The sequence below is a fragment of the Stenella coeruleoalba genome (genome assembly GCF_951394435.1).
Source record: "Stenella coeruleoalba genome assembly, chromosome: 15".
Lineage (NCBI taxonomy): Eukaryota > Metazoa > Chordata > Mammalia > Artiodactyla > Delphinidae > Stenella > Stenella coeruleoalba.
This window is the reverse complement of record NC_137161.1, coordinates 84365954-84387097: the sequence shown is the minus strand read 5'-3', so window position 1 is coordinate 84387097 and position 21144 is coordinate 84365954. Positions and strand designations below refer to the sequence as shown.

General features: G+C 56.3%; 1 protein-coding gene across 8 annotated transcripts in view; it reads right to left on the bottom strand.

Annotated features, from left to right (window-relative positions):
• Positions 1 to 21144, bottom strand: part of TNRC18 (trinucleotide repeat containing 18) — an 83712-nt gene that overhangs the window by 12925 nt on the left and 49643 nt on the right. For 7 of the 8 annotated variants that reach the window (XM_079944703.1, XM_079944706.1, XM_079944705.1 and 4 more), the window contains 5 exons: positions 17480 to 17755; positions 12705 to 12959; positions 5630 to 6045; positions 1451 to 1603; positions 1009 to 1150 (listed from right to left, as the gene is read on the bottom strand). In XM_079944703.1, coding sequence (XP_079800829.1) covers positions 1009 to 1150; positions 1451 to 1603; positions 5630 to 6045; positions 12705 to 12959; positions 17480 to 17755 — 1242 coding nt within the window. Of the gene's footprint in view, positions 1 to 1008; positions 1151 to 1450; positions 1604 to 5629; positions 6046 to 12704; positions 12960 to 17024; positions 17756 to 21144 lie in introns of those variants that run through there. The other variant, XM_079944710.1, reaches the window with a different exon arrangement.

Here is a 21144-nt window from a genome sequence, read left to right as displayed (position 1 = left end):
GGACCCCCACCCCAGACTCTCCTCAGTTCTCCCCCTCCAGGCCCGACCACGCTGGTTCAGCCTCCTGGGCCTGCTCTTCTTCTCTATAGGACCTTGAACCTGGGCCCTCCCTGCCATTACCCCACACAGAGAAACCCAGATGGCTCGCTGGGGTGGACGGAATGACAGGCCCACTTCTTGGTCCCCGCCTGCACCCACACCCCTGCCACGGCTTCACCACGGGTGGAGTGGACTTCCCACCTCTTGACCCTGGGCGTGACCACGTAACCTGTTCTGGCCAATGGACGTGGGTAGAAGTGCTTGAATCTGAACCGAGCGAGGTCTCGGGAGGCCTCACTGGCTCCCACTCTCCCTCTCGAGCCTCTGGCAGCACGGCCGTGAGAAGAACACACCCTGACCAGCCCAGCGGTCCAGGTGGGGCAGAGCTGTCCCTGAATCAGTGGACCCCTAGCCATCCCGTTATCATGGGAGCAAGCCCAGCTAAGGTCCCCCTGCTGTCCTGCTGACAACTTATTGCCACCCTCCATTGAGTCTGAGCACTTGGTTGTTACACAGCAATAGCTGACAGATACACTCCCAAGCAGGTGACAAAGCTCCTCAGGGCTGGCCCTGCTCCCCCTCTCAATCCATCCCCACCCCCACCTAATTCATGTCCTCAACCTCAAGCTCCAGACCCCCGGGTCCAAGTGCCTACTGGATGTCACCTCCCTGGGATGTCCTCCGAGCATCCCAGCCTCCAGCCAGCAAAGCCCAGTTGCTCCCCTCTGAGACTCGTCTCGATGACAGCTTCTCCCCACCACCTGCCAATACCCATCCACACCCCTTCTCTTCCCCTCATCTGCTCACACAGCCCATGTACGCTCCCTCCTAACGCACTCAAACCCCCCCATCTCCCTCCCAGCTGCCCATTCCCTCCCCCTCCCGATGCTAGCTCAGGCCCTAGTAACTGCCCCAGGAGAACCTCCTGCACCTCCAGGCCCAAGCCAACGCAGCATCGTGGGCACTCACCGGGAGTTAGTGGCCTCTCCACAGCCCCGCCTCGGGGCAGGTGCTCATCCTCAGAGAAGCTCGAGTCCTGGTTGGGCTCAAAGTCCTCCTCGGCAGCCATGCTCTCCATCAGCTTGCTCACGGCTCCCCCCTTCCCCCGGTTCTGGGGACAGAGCAAGAAAGACCAGCGGCTTAGGACACGGCATCCCAGTCCTGCCCGGCTAGGACCCTCCCTGGAATCCCGGGGTCACAGCCAGGCCTCGGTGGAGTCTGCCACATGGGGGACTGGGGTCCCAGCTGGGCTCACCCCCCAGGCCAGAGGGAGGATGAAATGGGCTGAGGCAGCGCCTCCAGCCACACGAGGGATCTGGGGGCATGGGGGTGGGGCACACCCAGGGACGCCTCCGTCTGTCAACCAAGCAACGCAATTCACCCAAGCCTGGGGCCCCATGGGAAACCTCACCTCCTTCTTCACCTCCTTCCCTTTGGCTTTGGCCTTGTTCCTCTTGGCAGCGGCCGGAGAGCTGGTGTGAGGGGCCCGGGCCTCGGGGGGCAGGGCAGGAACACGGGGAGGGGGCAGCGAGGCTCCCGATGCGGCCTCCTTCCCCTTCTTCTTCTGGGGATGAAGCGACAGGGTGGCCGTCAGCAGGCAGAGAGGGCCCAGGCCCCGCCGCTCACTGTCCAGAGAGGACAAAACACCCTCCCTCTCCTGGCAAGTATTTCTGGTTTCAATCTCGTTTTACTACTACTGTATATTACTTGTTGTAAAAAAAAAAAAAAAAAAAAAGACACCACCGAAGTGTATATACGTGAGTTCCTCTCCAACGATCCCACCAACCACAGAGGTAACTAGAGGGACTAATAACAGCATGGTGTGTCCTTCCAGAGCTTTCCGCAAGCACACATAACCGTGTAAACATGTGGGCTATGCAGACACATCTGTGTATACACAGTACTTTCTTTTTTAAACACAGATGGGAATTTACCAAAAATTCTGCTTTGCAACGTTTTCCCCCTAGTACGTCTGGCAGACACAGAGGTGGTGGCGTCACGTTTTATTCTAACAGCTGCCCAAGGTGCCTTGATGGGGGGACCCGAGATTCATCCGACCACCCACCTCTGTTTATTCCTCTGCTGGATGGTGCCAAGAAAAACGACACTACCAATTAGTTCTACAGGTATATTCCTGGAAGGAGCACTTAGAACCGTACACCCACTGCCCGACTGCTTCCGGAGGCCTGCGTTACTTTCCTCTTGCCCCAGAAGTGTGGGGTGCCACATCCCCACCAACTCAAAGCCCCCAGGGTGGCTCAGGGACGCCCCCCGCGCTGGGGGAGCGGAAACTGGGCCAGCGTACGGGGACTGTGCACGGCTCCACTTATCAGAGCAAAAGAGTGGAAACAACCTAGATATCCAGCAACCTGGTGCGTCCGTAGATACAGTTACAAGCTTTTATCACAGCGGCTGAGGGTCCTGCTCTGAGGAAGAGGTGACAGCACAGGAAATGGAAGTGATGATACTCTGTATAAGAAGCAGGTTCAGGCTACAAAGGTGACGGGCGGTGGGGGCAGGGGTCACTTCATGCCTTTTTAAAAGCGACATGCCTAACGACCAACGACCAAGTCATGGGGCCAGGGGAGATGGAAAATTAAGACACCGAAAAAAGGAAGACTGGGCGAATGTTACCAAGACAACAGCAGAAGTCACAGCTTCCACATCAGACGGGTGAAATCCAAACCCAAGAGCATTAAAAGGAAAAAAAGTGGGAAATGTTAGCGCAATAAGAGGTATTCATTTTAATCTCTATTTGGGGGGAGAAATACGTATTTTTTATATATACACACACACATTATGTTTTCTTGTTTCTGGTGCATGTTTTGATCCTGTGCACATTTCTGAAATCAGACTGCATCTTGGGGGTTGAAGGACTGTTTGTCATGTGGTTATGTCTCCTCTTGCCCTGACTTCTGTTATTAAATAGACAGCTTGTCTTATGGGGCACATCTTTGCAGCTGTACATAGTAGGGCAAGAGACACTGACAGCCAAAAAAAAAAAAGTTATCTCCGTATGGAATTTAATTTTCTTCCTTTTCCTTATCATGCAAATTACTGTTACAATCAGATAAAACTGATAACCTTTTCTTTCCCACTGACCAGAAAGCCCATTTCTGGGAAGATTTTTTTTTTTTTTTAATAAAAAAACTCCAAAACTGACAAGTTCTGTACACAGAACAGAGATGTTCATTGCTGTGGTAATTACAATGGCAAAAGACCATCATTAACCAAATCACCAATGGCTAGCATGGTTGATGGCGGGAGATGTTGAAAACCACAGGACAGCAAGATGGTGGAATGTTATTCAGCCATTTGGAGACAGTGATTTAAAAAAAAGTAAAATAAACGGTCATGCCACATGGGAATGCACAAGATCTAACGCCAAGTGTGAAATACAGGATACAGAGGCTTCCCTGGTGGTGCAGTGGTTGAGAGTCTGCCTGCCGATGCAGGGCACACGGGTTCGTGCCCCGGTTCGAGAAGATCCCACATGCCGCGGAGCGGCTGGGCCCGTGAGCCATGGCCGCTGAGCCTGCGCGTCCGGAGCCTGTGCTCCGCAACGTACGGCAAAAACAAAACAACAACAGCAAAAGCAGGATACAAAAGTGTCTCTCACAAAACTATGAACACTGGTTGTTCCTGGAGTGATTTCCTTGGTGTGTGACTTCTCCTTTGGCTGACCATGAATCGGTTCCGTCCCAGTGTCTGACTGTGTCATCAGAAGGCTGAGATCAGGTGCGCGAGCCCCTGGTCCCTCTCTCCCCAACAGAAGGTGCCCTCCTGGGAAAGGCCCAGAGAGGCCGGTTTGCCCTGTGGCTAAGGCCCCGGCTCTGGCGCTAGACCCCAGTGTTGAAAGCTCAGCTCTGATAATCATTAGCTGCTGGGCTAACTGGGCAGGTTCCAGGACTACCTGTAACGTGCAGTTAATATGAGTAAGCAACCTACCTCAGGCGGCTTTGTAAGTAGTCATCTGTGACGTCAAAAGAAATACATATTTGGTCCCTGCCCCTGTTCCTGACACAGAGCTCCTAAAACCCTTTGGATTTCCTGGGTCATAGGAGCGAGCGCCTTTTGTTCTGATAAGGTGACTCTTGGTGAGTCCCCACATGGCTTCAGGATGGGGCCTGGTCACCAGAAAGACCAGCTACAACCAAAAGCTTGAAACTTTCAGCCCCACCCACATCCTCCAGGGAGGGGAGAGGGGCTGGAGGTTGAGTTACTAATCGATCATGCCTCTGCGAGGAAGCCTCCATAAAAACCCCTCAACGACGGCGTTCAGAGAGCGCAAGGTTGGTGACCACGCCGAGGAGGGCGGTGTGCCCAGAGAGGGCATGGGAGCTCTGCACCCGTTCCCACCCACCTTGCTCTGTGCCTCTCCTTCATCTGGCTGTTCCTGAGTTGCATCCTTTACAGTAAACCGTAACAGTAAGTAAAGTGTTTTCCGGAGTTCTGTCATTCTGGTGAATTATCGACCGGAGGAGAGGGGTCATGAAAATCCTTGATCTATAGCTGGTTGGTCAAAAAGCACAGGTGACAACCTAGGACTTGCAACTGGCATCTGGAGTGGGGATGGGGTGGGGGCAGTCCTGTGGGACTGAGCCCTTCACTGTGGGGTCTGCACCAACCCCAGGGAGTTAGTGTCAGATGTGCTGTGAGCAGAGGCAACGCGTTTCCCTTTACCAACACATGAAGTACACAAACTGGTTAGAACACGCCTGGCCCCTACCATGGGTCAACCCTGTACAATCATCATCATTATGTATTATTGGAGCGCCTTCTCTCAAGGATCAGAAAAACCTGAGATGGCTTCAGCCGTGAGAAAACAAGAACAAGAGATCCCTGTGGATGACACTGAAATGCAGCCCCTTCCTCACTACCACCCATTATCAGGAAATTGATGCGGAGTCTGGTCCCTTTTTGTGGCTTTGTCTAGAATGACACTCCTATTTGAGGGTTTGCCTTCCATCAGGGACATGGAGTAGAGAGGCCTGAGTCAGAGACCACTGTCGCGAGCTGGCCATTAGGTCTGAATGCGACCACCTAAAGAGCGAACTACTGGCCGTGAGCTTCCTAGCAGCCAGTGCAAGAAGGGTAACAGGTCTAAAAAAAAAGAAGGGTAACAGGTCTAATCATCACTGAGTTCTTGAAAAGCAGATGTTCTCAACCTGCGGTGTCTGTGGAGAGAATTCAGGGACCTCTGAACCTTGGATGGGGAAAAAGAAATCCCATCTCTATTTTCCCTAACCTCTCAAGAAATGAGGTTTTCCTTTGGGTGTGAGAGCTAAGACTTTGTCACCAACAGCAATCACTGTCATGTAGCGCATGACAGTTACGGCAGAGACCTTGAAATATCATCTGAGCTCATCAGTTCACACGACAACACCTGCTAGCCCGGCTGCAGGTGTCCTTATCAAAGACGTTCATCAAGGGGCACCCAGAGGAGTGCCCATCACAGAGGTCGTCGGTAGGTGGGTGACTGCGTTTCAGGGTCACCACCGCCCTTTGGGGTCTCTGTGCCTCGCCCAGGTCTGAGAACTCTACTCCGAGACAGGAGGTCCAAGGGCCCCCGCCCCACGCCGCGCCCTACCTTCCTGGGGTCCTTCCTGTCCTTCGCGCGGCCGGCGTCCTTGCGTGGGCTGGGCGGGCCAGCCTTGCCGCAGCGGCCGGGCTTGGTGGCAGCAGGCGCAACGCTGCTGGGCGCAGGCACGGCCGACGCGTCATGCAAGAAGATGCGCTCGCTGCGCCGCCGCGTCCACAGGTCGTCGTCGCTGGCCTCGGGCCCCGCCTCCAGGCCAGGCTCCTTGGGGCCCCGCGGCTTGCGGGCCTTGCGCCCCTTCTCGGCCGCCAGCTTGGCCTTGTCGGGGCTGCCGGGGCCCCGGGTGCCGGGCGCAGCCAGGGCAGGACCTGGCTCCCCCAGCCCCTTCTTGGGCCGCAGCAGCCCAGCAGGCGACCGCTTCCGCACCTTGACCTCGCTCTCCGAGTCGGTGTACTCGAACTCCGTGCCTGCACGTGGGTGAGGGAGGGGCTGTGGACAGGGGCTCCCGGGCCCCCACTTCCCACCCACCCACCCAGCCGCTCTGGCCACCAGGAGAAAGGCCACAGCCCAGCCCTCCTACAGGGGATGGCGTCACCGTGGGAGGCTTCAACCCGTCTCGGGGAAGGAACCTGAGGCCCAGAGGAGGAGGGCTTCCAGCCGCATGCTTGTGAGCGGCAGACCCTGCTGGCCCCTCCCGTCCCAAACCCCGCCGGCTGCCCAGACTCTGCTCCGGACCCCTCACCCCAAGAGCATCGTCTGGGCATGTGAAGATTCCTGCCTGGGCACGTGTGAGCTTCCCCGCCCCTCCTGTGCCTCCACAGGAGTCCCGGAAGCCAGGGCAGGTGAGCCGGGGAGGGCCCACACCTGTAGGGGCAGCAGCTCTAAGGGAGGAAGGTGGGAAAGCCTGCACAAAATCCCCGAGCCCAGAGGGCCCTCCGCTCTGCTTGCTGGTGCCACTTCTCAGAACTGGGAGGTCCTTGGCACACACTCCCCTTTCTAGAGGACGGGCTTCCCCAGAACCCACACAGCCCTGGGGCCCAGCCCCTCCCCTCACCCCCGAAGCCGCCCCTTCCCACAGCCGGAGGGCCCACATCCCTCTGCTGCAGAGCAGCCCTGAGCCTAGGGCCCAGCTCCTGGGCTCCTTGAATGCACAACCTCTCACCAGGATCCGCTGTCCTCTGTCCTTTTAAACCCCCAGGTCTTCGCTCCTGCTGGCCCTCTGCCCAGAGCACCATCTCTCCCCTGACCTCTACCTGGACAGCTGCAGCCTCCTTTCTGAGAAGACCCACTCTGCGTCCTGGGGAGTCCTCTGGCCATCCCTCCATCACCACAGGCACACAGCACACTGCAGAGGTCCCGTCTGTGTTTGTCTATCTCGTCCTGCTCTGCCCCCATCAATAGATCCCCGAGTTCTCCTGGAGCCCACAACACTGGACAGCTCAGAGCCTGGCCCAGAGCTGGTGGCCAGGGAAAGAATCTAAACGGGGAGTTAATGGTGCTTCTCCCCATGCGGAGAATGAGGAGGGCCTGCTTCCTCCAGGCAGACCCCGGAGATGAGATGTCCGTGACAGCCCTGGGCTGACCACCCCAGCAAAGGACTTGCCCTGGGTCCCAGACCAATGAGCTGGTAAGCCAGGGCTGGACCCCAGGCCTGCACCCCAGGCCTGCGGAGCCTTGAGCAGCCAGCAGCCTGGCCACAAAGGCTCCTGAGGGACGCCCAGCCCCATCACCCCAACAGGTGCAGCCGCAGTATCAAGGGTGGGGCTGGGAGGAGGGCGCACTTGCAAAGCTTAATGATCCTGTTAATTAACCTTTTGTTAACAGAGCTGCCGGGGGAGGCAGCTGGGGGCTTTCGTGGCTAATCAGGGTGCAGGCCACAAAACACCACTGGCTTTGCCAGTCCTGCTTTTGGGTATGACAGAATGAGACCCCACCTGATGACAGCCCCCTGCAGAAAACCTAGATGCACACAGAATACTGCAGGTACCTGCAGAGGGAGCCAGTACAGGACAGTGCACAGAGCAGTGACCAGGAGTGGACACTCGCTTGAAAGAGGGGAGGGTGGAGCCTCAAGGGTAAGATCGCGTCAGAAGATAAATATTTATGAGACCCGCTGGGCAGCACGAATGGTGCCTGGCACAGAGGAAGCGGGCTCTGTCAGGGTCCTGTGGTGGCGACAAGCATGAGGCCCGGAGAGAGGGAAGGATCTGCCGTGGCCTCGCTGCGGGACAGGACGGAGCAGGGAGTAGAACCTGCGTTCTTGACTCCCAACCAGCGTCCTGTGCAAATGCCTCCTCCCCAAAACAACAGGCAGTAAAAGAGGAACAAAGGAACAAAAAAACAGACCAAAAAAAACAGACCAAAAATAATGAAGACAAGAGTAAAGACACAGATGCAAAGTCAAGGGATAAAAAAAGACATACGATGTGAACAGAGACCAAGGAAGAGCTGTGGTGGCGATACAGACATCCCTCACTTTATTGCACTCTGCGGATATGCATCTTTTTACAAATTCAAGATTTGTGGCAACTCTGCATTGGGCAAGTCTGTCAGCGCCATTTTTCCAACAGTGTTTACTCCATATCTCCGTGTCACATTTTGGTAATTCTCACAATATTTCTAACTTTTTCATTATTACTATTATATTATATTATTATATTTGTTATATCTGTCATCAGTTACCTTTGGTGTCACTACTAAGACTCAACGAAGGCTCAGATGATGGTTACCAATTTTTAGCAATAAAGTATTTTTTAATTAAGGCATGTACCTTTTTTTAAAAACATAATGCTACTGCACCCTTAAGACTATAGTACAGCGTAAACGTAACTTTGATACGTACTGGGAAACTAAAACATTTGTGTGACTCGCTTTATTGTGGCTTTATTGTGTTGGTCTAAACCCACAATTATCTCTGAGGTATGTCTGTACTTTTATCCGACAATACAGATTTTAAGATAAAAATCTAGAAACAAAGAAGGACTTTTTTTTTTTTTGCGTACACGGGCCTCTCACTGTTGTGGCCCCTCCCGTCACGGAGCACAGGCTCCGGACGGCGCAGGCTCAGCGGCCACGGCTCACGGGCCCAGCCGCTCCGCGGCATGCAGGACCTTCCCAGACCGGGGCATGACCCTGCGTCGGCAGGCGGACCCCCAACCACTGCGCCACCAGGGAAGCCCAAGAAGGACATTTTAAAATGATGAAATAGTCAATCCATCAGACGGACATAAACAAATGTGAACATAATCCAGAAACATATAAAAAAGATTATACACCATGACCAAGTGGGATATATTCCAGGAATGCAAGGTTGGTTTGACATTCTTTAAAAAAAAAAAATCTTTAAATCATTCTTTAAAAAAAAAATGTAATACACCATATTAATAGGATAAAGGATAAAAACCACATGAACACAACAACAGACACAGAAAAAGTAACTGACAAAATCTAACACCCTTTCATGATAAAATCACTCAACAAATGAGAAATAGAAGGAAACTTCCTCAACCTGACGAAGGACATCTATGAAAAAACCCACCACTAACATCATACTTAATGGTAAAAGAATGAGTGCTTTCTCCCTAAGATCTAGAGGGCAGGAAAAAAAACCAAACAAGACAAAGATACCTATTCTCACCACTTCTATTCAATATTGCATGGGAGATTCTAGCCAGAGCAATTAGGCAAGACAAATAAAAGGAATACACACTGGAAAGGAAGACAAAACTATCTCTATCTGTAGGTGACATGATCTTGTATATCAGCGGTCCCCAACCTTTTTGGCACCAGGGACTGGTTTCATGGAAGACAATTCTTCCACGGATTGGAGGGGGGATGATTCAGCCGGTAATGCGAGCCATGGGGAGAGATGGGGAGTGGCAGATGAAGCTTACTCACTCACTCGCCCGCCGCTCACCTCCTGCTGTGCGGCCCAGTTCCTAATAGGTTGCAGACCAGTACCGGTCCACGGCCTGAGGGTTGGGGACCCCTGTTGTATACAGAAAATCCTAAGGAATCTACTAAAAAGCTTTTAGAATAAATGAGGTTAGCAAAGTTGCAAGACACAAGATTAATTTACAAAAATCAATTATATTCCTATACATTAGCAACGAATACTCCAAAAATGAAAAGAATTCCATTTGAATAGCATCAAAAACAATAATTACTTAGAAATAAATTTAACAAGAGAAATGCAAGACTCATACAATGAAAACTACAAAACATTGCTGAAAGAAATTAAAGACCCAAATAAATGGAAAGACATTACACGTTCACGGACTGAAAAACTTACATCGTTGAGGAGTCAATACTCCCTAGTATTATCTACTAATTCAATACAATTCTTATCAGAATCCCAGATGGCTTTTTTGCAGAAATGGATAAACTGATCCTAAAATCCATATGGAAATGCAAGGGACTCTGAAGCACCAATCTTGAAAAAGAACAACAAAGATGGAGGACTCATACTTCCCAGTTTCAAAGCTTCCTACAAAAACTCCCACAGTAATCAAGATAATGTGGTACTGACATAAGGACATACAGATCAATGGAATAGAACTGAATATCCAGAAATAATCCTTCATATTTATTTTCAACTGTTCAACTGCTTTTTGACAGGGGCGCCAGGAGCATTTGATGAGGAAAGAACAGACTTTTCAACACATGATACTGAGGCAAATGGATCTCCACATGCAAAAAACCCCTACATCACTCGCACACAAAAATAACTCAGAATGGATCACAGACCTAAATGTAACTCTCAACCTATAAAACTCTTAGGAGAAAACAGGACTAAATTTTTGTGACCCTGAATCAGGCAATACTTTCTGACATAAATAACACCAGAAGTACAAGTGACATCAGAAGAAATAGATAAATTGGATTTCATCAAAATTAAAATTTTTTGTTTTAAACAACACTATCAAGAAAGTGAAACAGGGACTTCCCTGGTGGCACAGTGGTTAAGAATCCACCTGCCAATGCAGGGGACACGGGTTTGATCCCTGGGCCAGGAAGATCCCACATGCCACGGAGCAACTAAGCCCGTGCACCACAACTACTGAAGCCCACACGCCCGAGAGCCTGTGCGCGGCAACGACTGAGCACACATGCTGCAACTACTGAAGCCCGCACGCTGTAGGGCCTGTGTGCCGCAAGTACTGAGCCTGCATGCCACAACTACTGAAGCACGCACGCCTAGAGCCCGAGCTCCGCAACAAGAAGCCACCGCAATGAGAAGCCCATGCACCGCAACAAAGAGTTACCCCCGCTCACCGCGAATAGAGAAAGCCCGAGTGCAGCAATGAAGACCCAACACAGCCAAAAATAAATTTTAAATTTTAAAAATAAATAAATAAATAGAAGAAATGGGAAGTGGTTGTAAATTATACCCAAAGAAAAAGGAAGGAAGGAAGGAAGGAAATAACAAAGAGCTGAAATCAATAACTTCTAGCCACACTGATCAAGAAATAAAGAAGAGAAACAGATTATCTGTAACAGCAATGAAAAAGGCAACATCACCACAGACCCTCAGGACACTGAAAGCATTAAAAGGGGAAATCGTGAACTCTCTGCCAATACGTTTGACAATTTAGATGAAACGGATGTTTGGGGCAAGTGCAGAGGCCTGAGGGCTCTGGGATGCCTGGTGCAAACAGGGGTGGGGTGGAGGCTGTGGACAGGATGATGCTGTCTGAGCAGCCAGTCTGAGGGTGGAGGGTCACATAGGTGCTATCTGTCCAGAGGGCAATGCAGCCAGTCAGAGGCCCTACACAGAGAAGTGGCCTGGTCAAGTGTGAGCTCTGAGGAAAAGCCCTGCAGCTGCTTCTGTGCAAAGAACACCCAAGAGGGGTAGGCCTGGATGGAGCCAGGCCCGAAGCCCCCAGGGGACAACTGCAGAACATGGGGCTAAGAGAGAGAGAAGGGAGAGGAGGGAGGCAGGGCAGGGCCTGGAGCCTGCTGTGGACTCCGGGGAGACAGTGACATCACCCCAGAGATGGGGTCTCGGGAGGTGGTGCAGGCCTCTGGGAATGGGCTTTGGTCCTGAAGCCTGTGGAGTGCGTGAAGCCAGGGCAGCTGGGGGAGGCCTGGGGGGCAGTAGGGTAGCACCCAGGGCCCATTTTCCTGGCCCCGGCCCCTGCCAGGAGGGCCTCACGTATACCGCTAAGGCTCAGAAAAGGGCAAGGAGGCCGGAGCAGCCCGGCCAAGGAGCTGCCCCTACTGAGGCCAGGCGAGCTCACAGCCTGAACACATGTAGGACCACCTCAGTCGCAAACACCATCCCCAGGTGAAGGTGGGCTGGGTCCATGTTGGGAGAGTTGGCCCCGTGAGAAAGGGAGGGGGCCCAGGAGAGGGTCCCAAGACGTCTGTCTATCCCAAGAAGGCAAGGATATGGTTGGAGATGCAGAAAGAGCAAGTGGGGCCGGGACCAGGCTGAGCCTCCTGCCCGAGTGGTAGTGCCGGCTGCCTCTGTCTGCCCATCCAGGCAGTGGGAAGGTAGGCCTGGCTCACAGCGACCCAACACCTGCCCCCCCCACACACACACACGCACACTGATGACCTCCTCCAGGCTGTGACCCCAGGCCCCATGAGTCCTGCCCTGTCTGGGCCAGTGCATCTCACTGAATGAAACCCCTCTACTGCCCCAAGTGTAAAGAGCTTCCCCTTCTTCCGAAAGGCTGCATGGCCTGTTCCTTCCACCTGCACCTTGATTTCTTCTACGTACGCTTAGCCACCTCCCACTTCTCTGTCGTGCCTCAACCAGAGCGTCGCCAACCTGGAGCGGCCTCCCTGACCCCCCAGGCTGGATCAGGGGCCTCCCGTGGGCTCCCACAGCCCCGCGGGCCGCAGATCCGAGGCCTCTGCTTCCTTGAGCTGCCTGACGTCGGGCACCTGAGGTGGAGGGTCAGGTGCTGTTCGTTGGCAGCATCAACAGTGAAGGTCACTGCGCGGTTCTGGAGACTCCTCACAGGGAGTGGCAGGCCACAGCCGCCACACCCAGTGCCCTCTGCTAAGGACACGGCTGGCCCAGGAGGCAGGGCTCCCAGCTTATCTGAGCCTCGGATGCCTCATCTGTAGCATGGGGCAGCGACACCCGACTCCCTGCAGCCCACCTGCTGGTACTTACCCATCAGGCTCTGCCGCTCCTCCTTCTTGCGGGCCTTCTGCTTGGCCTCCAGCTGCACCACTGACAGGGACGGGCCCACGGTGGGGCTGGGGAGGGCGCTGGCTGCAAAGCGGGCCAGCAGGCCCAGCCCGCTCTCCTCCAGGCCTGGCGACAGCGCCCGCTCCCGGGCCCCCAGCCTACAGCCTCCGGCGGCCTCGACCTCCTCCTCGTCCAGCCCGTCCTCCTCGTCTTCGTCCTCGTCCTCGGAGCTCTCATCTGGCGTGCAGAAAACAGGGAGCGAGTCAGAGCCCTGGCCCGAGCCTGCGCCTCCCCCCACTGCCCCATCTCAGCTGGAGCGCCAGCGAGGGGCCCTGGCTCCAGCCCAGCTCCTCACTCCTCGCCAGCCCACAAGTCCCCCCAGTGGCCCAGTGCCCCCCATCAAAGCGAGCCCAAGACCTGGGCATCCTGGACAGCCCAGAGGTGGGCAGCGGCTTTGGGAGTCGAGAGTGTTTCTGCAAGGGGAGCACCAACATGCACCTGTGCTGCAGGGAGGGGGACGGACACACGGACAAGGACTGGAGACAGCGCTCTCCACGGTCTCACGCGCACGCACGCGCACACACACGCCCCGACGCACAACGTGAAGGCTGGGAAAGGGGGCAGGAGGGGAGAGGAGGAAAGAGGGGAAGGCGGGGCAGAGAGGGGAGGGCGGGGCAGAGAGGGGAGGGCGGGCCCTGGGGGCTCGGGCTGAGGCTCGGACACAGGCGCCTGGGGGCAGCTTCACCAGTGGGAGGCCTGGCGGCTGGCAGCAGGAGAAGGTGGAGTTTGGTCTCTTCTTGGGGGGTGGGGGGCTCCCATGGTGGAAACCCTGAGCAGGCTCTGGGGTCCAAAGTTGACTCCCAGCAACACGCCCGCACTGGGAAGCCTGGGGCAAATCCCCGGCCCTCTCTGAGCCGCTAGTTTCTTATCTGTGAAAATCTCATCTCATCGCAACCCAGGGAGCCACAAGCGGGCTACACGACCCCCGGGAGCAGGAAGGGGGCAGAGGGCGGGTCCACTCGGCTCCAGCAGGCCGAGGCTCGGCACCGTCAGGGGCTCAGGCAGCAGAGCAGGATTTGAACCCGGGGCGGGCTGGCTCATCACCCACAGTCTAGTGGAAAGACACTAAGGAAGCCCCAGCCTGTCTCCCCGGTTGAAGAGAGACAAGCTTCTCCCCAGAAACTGGCCCTACGGCCCGAGGACCTGCAGCCCTGAGCCCCGCTTGGGCCATCGGGACAAAGGAGGGGCAAGCTGTGGGCCCGGCAGCCACAGCAGGGAAGATGACACTCCCTGCATGTGAACTAAGCCCTCACCAAAAAGAGAGACCTTCTGGAGGTACAGGCTTGCTTCCTGCCTTTCCAGGGACACAGCCCAGCTAACCCCACAAGGGCGGCGGGTGGGGGGGGCGCCCAGTACCTCTGTCAAGGAGCCGCCGAGGGACACCTGCCAGGGGGGGCCTGTCTGCCCAGGGCGCTGGGAGTGTGAAGGTGGCTCTGGGGCCGCTGGCCCCAGGCCGGGCTGGAAACAACTCTCCAACAAGAGGCTGGAGGAAAATGAGCCGTCGTCTCTCCGTGTCGTCTGGGGGCAGGGAGTCTGGGCCCAGAGGCGGACAGGCCCTGGACGGTGGCCAACTCCACATTCTCCTGCCTACGCCCCGAGACGCCTGGCTGCCGGAGTGCAGCTAGCGGCCGAGAGCGGCGGCCCCAGCAGCGCCCGTGAGGACAGGGTTCGGTCTGCCCATTCATCCGAGGGAGCCCTCAGTGAGGGAAGCAGACAAGAGCCCAAGGAATGCCCGAAGGGAGTCGAGAGAGGAAGGAGGCAGAGAGAGAGAAGGTCTGTTAAGAGGAGTGAGAAGACGGAGACCCGGCTCCCAGAGCGATGGATGCAGCGGGATGGAGGCCAGCGGGGCGGGCAGGTGGCAGGCAGGCAGTGCACGCTTGCGATCCATTCACATTGCGGACGTCACATGGCTCTGTCTCCGCCCAGTGGGCCACAGCGGCAAAGCAGGCTAAGTGTAGGCAGACTGCAGGCAGCGCCCGGGTCCCCCACCTCAGGCAGGCCCCCCGGGGGCTGGCCGAGCTGAGCAGGGGGTGGGCGGGGGGCTGGCTGGGGCGGGGCACGGGGTTGGACACGGGGCCAGCTTTCCCTTCTAGAGGTGGCCTTCCCGGGGCTGCTCAGGTGTGGAGCCTCCAGAACTCTCTCCTGCCCAGCATTCTCTGCCGGCGGGGTTGGGCTGGCTCTGGGTTTCTGGAGGTCTGGAATGTCCACATCGGACCCCAGAAAGCCAGCAGCGGCCCCCAACCCAACCCAGCACCCTGAGATGGAAGAACGGTTGGAAAGCAGACGGCCGAAAAAAGGTGTGCTTTCCACGAAATGCTGATGAGGGTAATCGGGGTCTCCTGAGGCCCTCCCCGCCCCCTGCTCCCGAGAGCCTGACAGCCCACCAGGGCCGCCTCCGACGGCGGCTGGTCTGCTCAGGCCAGGGTCCGAGGGGTAGGGGCAGCGGAGGGGGTCTCAGGACCAGGAAAGCCTTTCTGGACGTGTCCACACCTGAGGCGACAGAGTTTGCCAAGGGCAGGGGGAGAAAAAGTCCCAACAAAGAAACCCGCGGAAATGCAGAAAAACTTTTTTTCATAGAAAAAACTCTTGGCTCGGTACGTGGGGTTGGCTGTTGTCACTCGGTTTGGTTTTCCAAAACCCGATCCGTAAATGCCAAAGCGATCCGCTGCTGCCATAGCCGGTGGGGGCAAACCCCGGGGGGGGGAGCAGAGGGGACACAAAGAAAAGGGTTTCGCCTACCTACGGAGCAACGAGCCAGGCTCGGACCCAAGCTCAGTGACCCGCTGCGCCGTCTGCCCTACTCCCAGCCTTCGCTTTGCGTCCAGAGTGCAGCGTGAGAGCAAATGCAAGAGACCAAAACAGACATTCAAAGCATCATGGGTAGGGGTCAAGGGTGAAGGTATGGTCAAGCTGCTGGGGGAGAAAGCAGACACACTAGAAAAGCCAAGCCAATTAGGTGTTTTAGTACCAGATGTCAGTAAGGCCCTATTACCCAAATATCCCTTTCAAGACCTGACCAGCGGTCTGGGTGCAGCGGGGACCCCCTCCCCTCGCCCCCTGCACTCCCCCTTATCTGGGCTCCTCCGTCCACTGCTGTGTCTGGCCCTGGTTTGCTGGACCCTGGATCCCTCTGCCCATTCTGGGCAAAGGGCCCCTCACTACAAGATCTGCGGGGCTGCCTGCTTCTCTATGGGGTCTGGGCTGGAGCACGAGAGCTCCAAAACTTGGAAGCTGGAACTCTGGCTTTGATAGGGGGGAGGAGGCATAGGGGGCCAGCCCAGAAGACGGGGAGAGGGGAATGGCGAACTAGCCAGACTGGTCCACAGAGGCCCAGGTTGGGGGAGGCCTTGGCTGGAGAGCCAGTGGCCCGGGTTGTACGTGCTCAGGCACGGCAGCGGCACCCGAGAACGCGAGCCCCGGGAGCACCCGGCCCCCGCCCACGTCGTCTCCAGGTCACCCAAAATGTATCCCAGCCAGAGCGTCAGGGTCTAGGCTCTGACCCCCAGGTGCTGCTCCCCAGGCTCTGGGATCCCTAAAGGGGGGTCCACCCTGAAGCAAATCCAAAAGCAGGGCGAGAAGCACTTAAGGACCGGCTGGCTGCCTCGCCCCCCCGCCCGCCCCAGGACATTTGTGACTGGAGGTCCTGGAAGGCTGAGACATTTCTAACCCCAGAAGTTGAATTCTGACGTTAGGGAAATCAGAGCCAGGGCGCTCACAGAGGCCCCTGAGGCCAACCCCCTCTTTGTAAGTGAGTTTGAGAGCAGATGAGCCCGGGACTGAGCCTGGGACTCGCAGTGAGCTTTGCCCCCCAACACGGCAATGAAGCCTTTTGAATTTCACAACAAAACTCAGGGACGGCAAGCGGTCTTGACCCTGCACTGCCTACATTGCCCTTCGAAACAGAAACATGCGTTAGAAAATGAGTGTTTGCAAATATTTTTTAACCACTGTTGCGTAAGAATAGAGCTTTAAGAAAACAAAAGACAAACAAGCAGCTTAAAAAAAAAAAGGATGAAGCTGGAGGTGAAAGCAGTTGACTTTAAACCTGAAAAATGAAAGGCATGCCAACAGCTACCAGGGATATTTGAATAATAGAGAGAGCGCAGACTGCATTATTCCGTCTACCCCTTCTGGGGCAGGGGTGGGGAAGGGGGTGAGGGGGGCAGGAGGAACAAAATGAGGGAAGCGGCAACCTAATGGTCTAGTCAGGACACAGCAAGAGAGACAAGGCACACGGGTTTAGTTAAAAATGAACTCGATATGTTTAATAAAGCTCGATATTACCAAAATCGCGGTACAAACATCAAGTCACACGCCCACACGACAGAATTCCATTTACAAAATGTCCCCGGGGAGGGAGGCCTCCACGGGCCCCTCCGGGAGGACCCACCCAGGCCTTCGGTCCAGGGGGCAGGGGAGGCGAGGGGAGTGGACAAGAGAGGAAGACTAAAAACAGTCCATATGAAAGCTCAGAAAGAGCCAGCCAATGGTCTTATCACGATGATACAGGTACAAATAAAAACAAAAACAAAGACTCGGGCTGATACAGCAGGCTACGCTGCCAAGAACCAGACGGCCGCCCCGGCCGGCCATCCCGGCGGCGCCGCGGCCGCCCTCCCCGCCTCGCTCGCGCTCGCTCTCGCACTCACTCTCTCGCTAGGAAACACGGGAGGTATTGTGTGTTTGGAGCTAGTAACCTTGGTCAAACGAGTCCTCCGAGGAATCGCTGAAGGAGGAACGGGCCTCGACCTCTTGAAGCAGCAAACAAAACGGCTGCTTCCTGCCGGCGGCCGGCTTGGGCTTCAGAGTCCGGGCGGCTGCCAGGCCCCTCTCGGTCAGCTTGGGGCCGCCGGCCGGCTTGCTGCTCTTCGCCACCATGCCGCAAAGGATGGAAGATGTCAGTCTGGAGCTGGAGGGGCCTTGGGCAGCCCACTCGTCCTTCAGGAATTCCTCCTCTTCCTCTGAGTCCGTATCTGCAGTCAAAGTAGTTTTTAATAGAGATAAGTCACAGGGCGCCGGGGGGAGGGAGGGGGCTGGTGTCTTTCTTCCATTATTCTCAGCGCTTTTGAGAACAATCTCCTACTCGCCAGACAGAGAGGTCCAGATGCCTACGGGCCGGCCGTGGAACCAGCTGAGTTCCGCCACCTGGAGCTCTCCTCCCGACCTGGGCCTCGCCTCTCACCCGCGAGGCCTCTGAGCTGCAGGCGTCTTCCGTGGGTTCGGACCCAGGCTCCTTCTAGGCTGGCTGCGGCCAGCATCCCCCACCGCCCGGCCACTCTCAGGAAGGTCTCTGCCCAGGGCACAGAGAGCCCCGCCAAGTCCTGTCTACCCCACGGGACTGCAGCCGGCCCAGAGGCCCCTTGTGGGGAGGGACAAGGCCTAGGAGGGGAAGGGCTCAGTTAGAGCCATTCTTTCCCAGAACACCAGCTCCCGGCGGTGTGCGGGGCCAGCGGACGCAGGCTCACGATGGCGATCACGCACCCCCGTTCCCGGCCCCCTGCTCAGCAATACCAGGACGGCGGCTTGAACAGTTACGCCAAGAACCAGGCACATGATGTTGCAACGATATCCGGGCTGCTGTCCCCCCACCCTTTCCCTATCAGAGAGCCGGGTTACCAGTACACTGCTGCCGGCTTCCCACAAGTCTCCAACCTTACTATACGGGTGAGGCTTTCCTGAGAGACATCACCCAGCTCTGGGGAGGGGGGCTGTCAAACGGGCACAGCTCTGGCCCCTACCAATCCCACCCCGGACATATACCACTTTGATCCGTTTTACGTGTGAAGCTGTTAAGCAAGATTTTGTCGGATGGAAAGGCTCTGCAGTCAGAGACTGGGGTCCCTTGATCTGGTAAAACCCACCCCAAACACGGGCAACGTTACTGGACGCAGCCGCAGCTCTGGCACGCCAGCTCTCTCCAAGCCCAAGAAAAACTGTGTGTGTGTGTGTGTGTGCGCACGTGCGTGTGGTGTGCGTCTGCTGTATGTTTTTGTGTGTGGTGTGTGCGGTGTGTTTGTGGGTGTGGTGTCTGTGGTGTGTGTGTGTAGTGTGTGGTGTGTGCGCGAGTGTGGTGTGTGTGTGTGTGCATGGGTGTGGTGTGTGTGGTGTGTTTGTGGGTGCATGTGTGTGATACGCATGGGTGTGTGTGCTGTTTGTGGGTGTGGTGTGTGTCTGTGGTATGTGTGTGGTGTGTGATGTGTGTCTGTGGTGTGTGCGTGTGTGTGGTGTGTGTGGTGTGTGCGTGAGTGGTCTGTATGTGTGCGGTGTGTGCGTGTGGGTGTGGTGTGTGGTGTGTGTGTGCTGTATATTTTTGTGTGTGGTGTGTGTGGAGGGTGTGTGTGTGGTGTGCTTGTGTGTGCTGTGTATTTTTGTGTGTGGAGGGTGTGTGTGGAGGGTGTGGGTGTGGTGTGCGTGGGTGTGTGTGCTGTGTGGTGTGTGTGGGTGTGGTGGGTGTGTCTGTAGTGTGTGTGTGTGCGTATGTGTGGTGTGTGCGTGAGTGTGGTGTGTGCGTGAGTCTGTGGTGTGTGTGTGTGGTGTGTGCATGTGGGTGTGGTGTGTGTGGGTGGGTGTGTGCGTGTTCAGGGACAGGGGTCCTCTGGCTGCCTCCTCCTCCGTCTATGCTTTCCACTCTAAAAGGAGGGAGGACACAGACGAGCCTCCGCCCGTGCCCTGGCCACAGCTCTCCCGCCCGTGTACTCCATCCCCCGTGTACTCCATCCCGTCCTTCCTGAGGCCACAACCCAGGCTGGAGATGTCCGAGCGTGAGGACAACCAGCTTGGATTCTCTCCAGAACCCACCAAGCATGCCAGCCAACCCCTCCAACCCAACGTGGAAAAGCAAGAGAGCAACGTGCTCTCTTCCCACCTCCTGCAGGCGCAGCGCTTCTCTGCTGGAAACACCCCGACCTCTTCACGACCGCGCGTGCGCTCTCAGCGACCACGAACAACGAAAAAGCCAACATAAAAAACAGAGACACGCCCTCTCCACAGCCAGCTGCATATCACAGCCACCAGCACTGGAGACAGGCCTTCCGACCTCCCTGTGGCAATGATAACCCATTGCTCTCACGGGGACAGTGCAGTTTTAGACAAAGGCCTAACAGGCAGACCGGCACTCGGAACGCGGCCTTGCACGCACGCGCACGTCTGCTGCAGTACGCTCAGCGGCTCAGAGACCTCAACTTCTCTCTGGCCTCTAGCCTGTACCCTGACACATCCACCTGCAAGCGGGGAGGAGTGGCGGATTCTTCCAGCAACTCGCCAGGCCACATCCACCGACCACCGTCCCCTGACAGATCAAAGGAGCGGCAACCCTCCCCCACTCGCTATCCAATATTCCAAAACGTGCAGAGGAAGCCCTTCCCTCCTCCTTCAGGGCTGCAAGTCCCTGAAACTGGTCCACAGTGGCCAGGGGCCTAAGCCATGCTGCTCGGCTCACACCCACCCAAACGCGAGGGCCGGGAGGCTTCGGCGTCCGAACACGTCCCCAGTACCTAAGGCACAAAAGGTGCTGCTTGCCCCAACGCCTATCTGAGCATCAACCCTGCAGACCCGGGGCCATCAAACCCACGAACCTTAAAAACAAACCAAAAAACCCCCCAGCAGCAGCTTAACCTCATGCCAGGTGCCAGGTCCAGCTCTTCTCCCACGTGAGCTCACCTAGGGCTGCCGACAGCCCTCTGCATCTGAACTCCAAATCCATAAAGACGTTCTTCACTGTAACCTCAAAGGGGTCCATTTTTTACACTTCACGTTCAACACCCCCAACCCCGTGAGCTCGGCAGAGCCAGCCGAAGGCCCAGTCACACAGGTCCACGCGGTCAACGATGAAAAAGCCTGCCGCCCCCCCTCACGGCCTGGGCTCGCCTCAGAACCAACCCTGCGGACGGGCCGGGGGCAAGCAGCCCCTTCCTGGTCTTGCTGCAGCGGGCACCGTACCGACGCCCACCCATCCTGGGCACTGCGCGTTCCGCCCACAAGTACTTACTGAGCACCTATTACATGCTAGACGGCGGGCTTTGGGCCACCAGAGGCCACAGAGAGCCGGCGGGGCGTCGGGCTTCGCGTGAGGGGCAAGGCTGCCCGGCTCCGGAAAACCATGCTCCCGGAGTTCCCAGAGAAGCAGCTCCAATGCCACGGGCTCCGGTTAGAGCTCAGTCCCTCAGTCCCACCAGCTGTTACGTTTCAGGGGCCCGAAAGCCGCCTGCAGCCGGCGGCTGCTGTGCGGGCAGCGCACAGGCCGCGCCCATGATGGCAGCACGTCTTGCGCAGTTGAGGCGGACAGGCTGGGCCTGACCCCGGCCCGACCTCAGGATCTATCCTCGGGAACAACGCGGGTTAACCACTTGGAGGACTGTCGCAG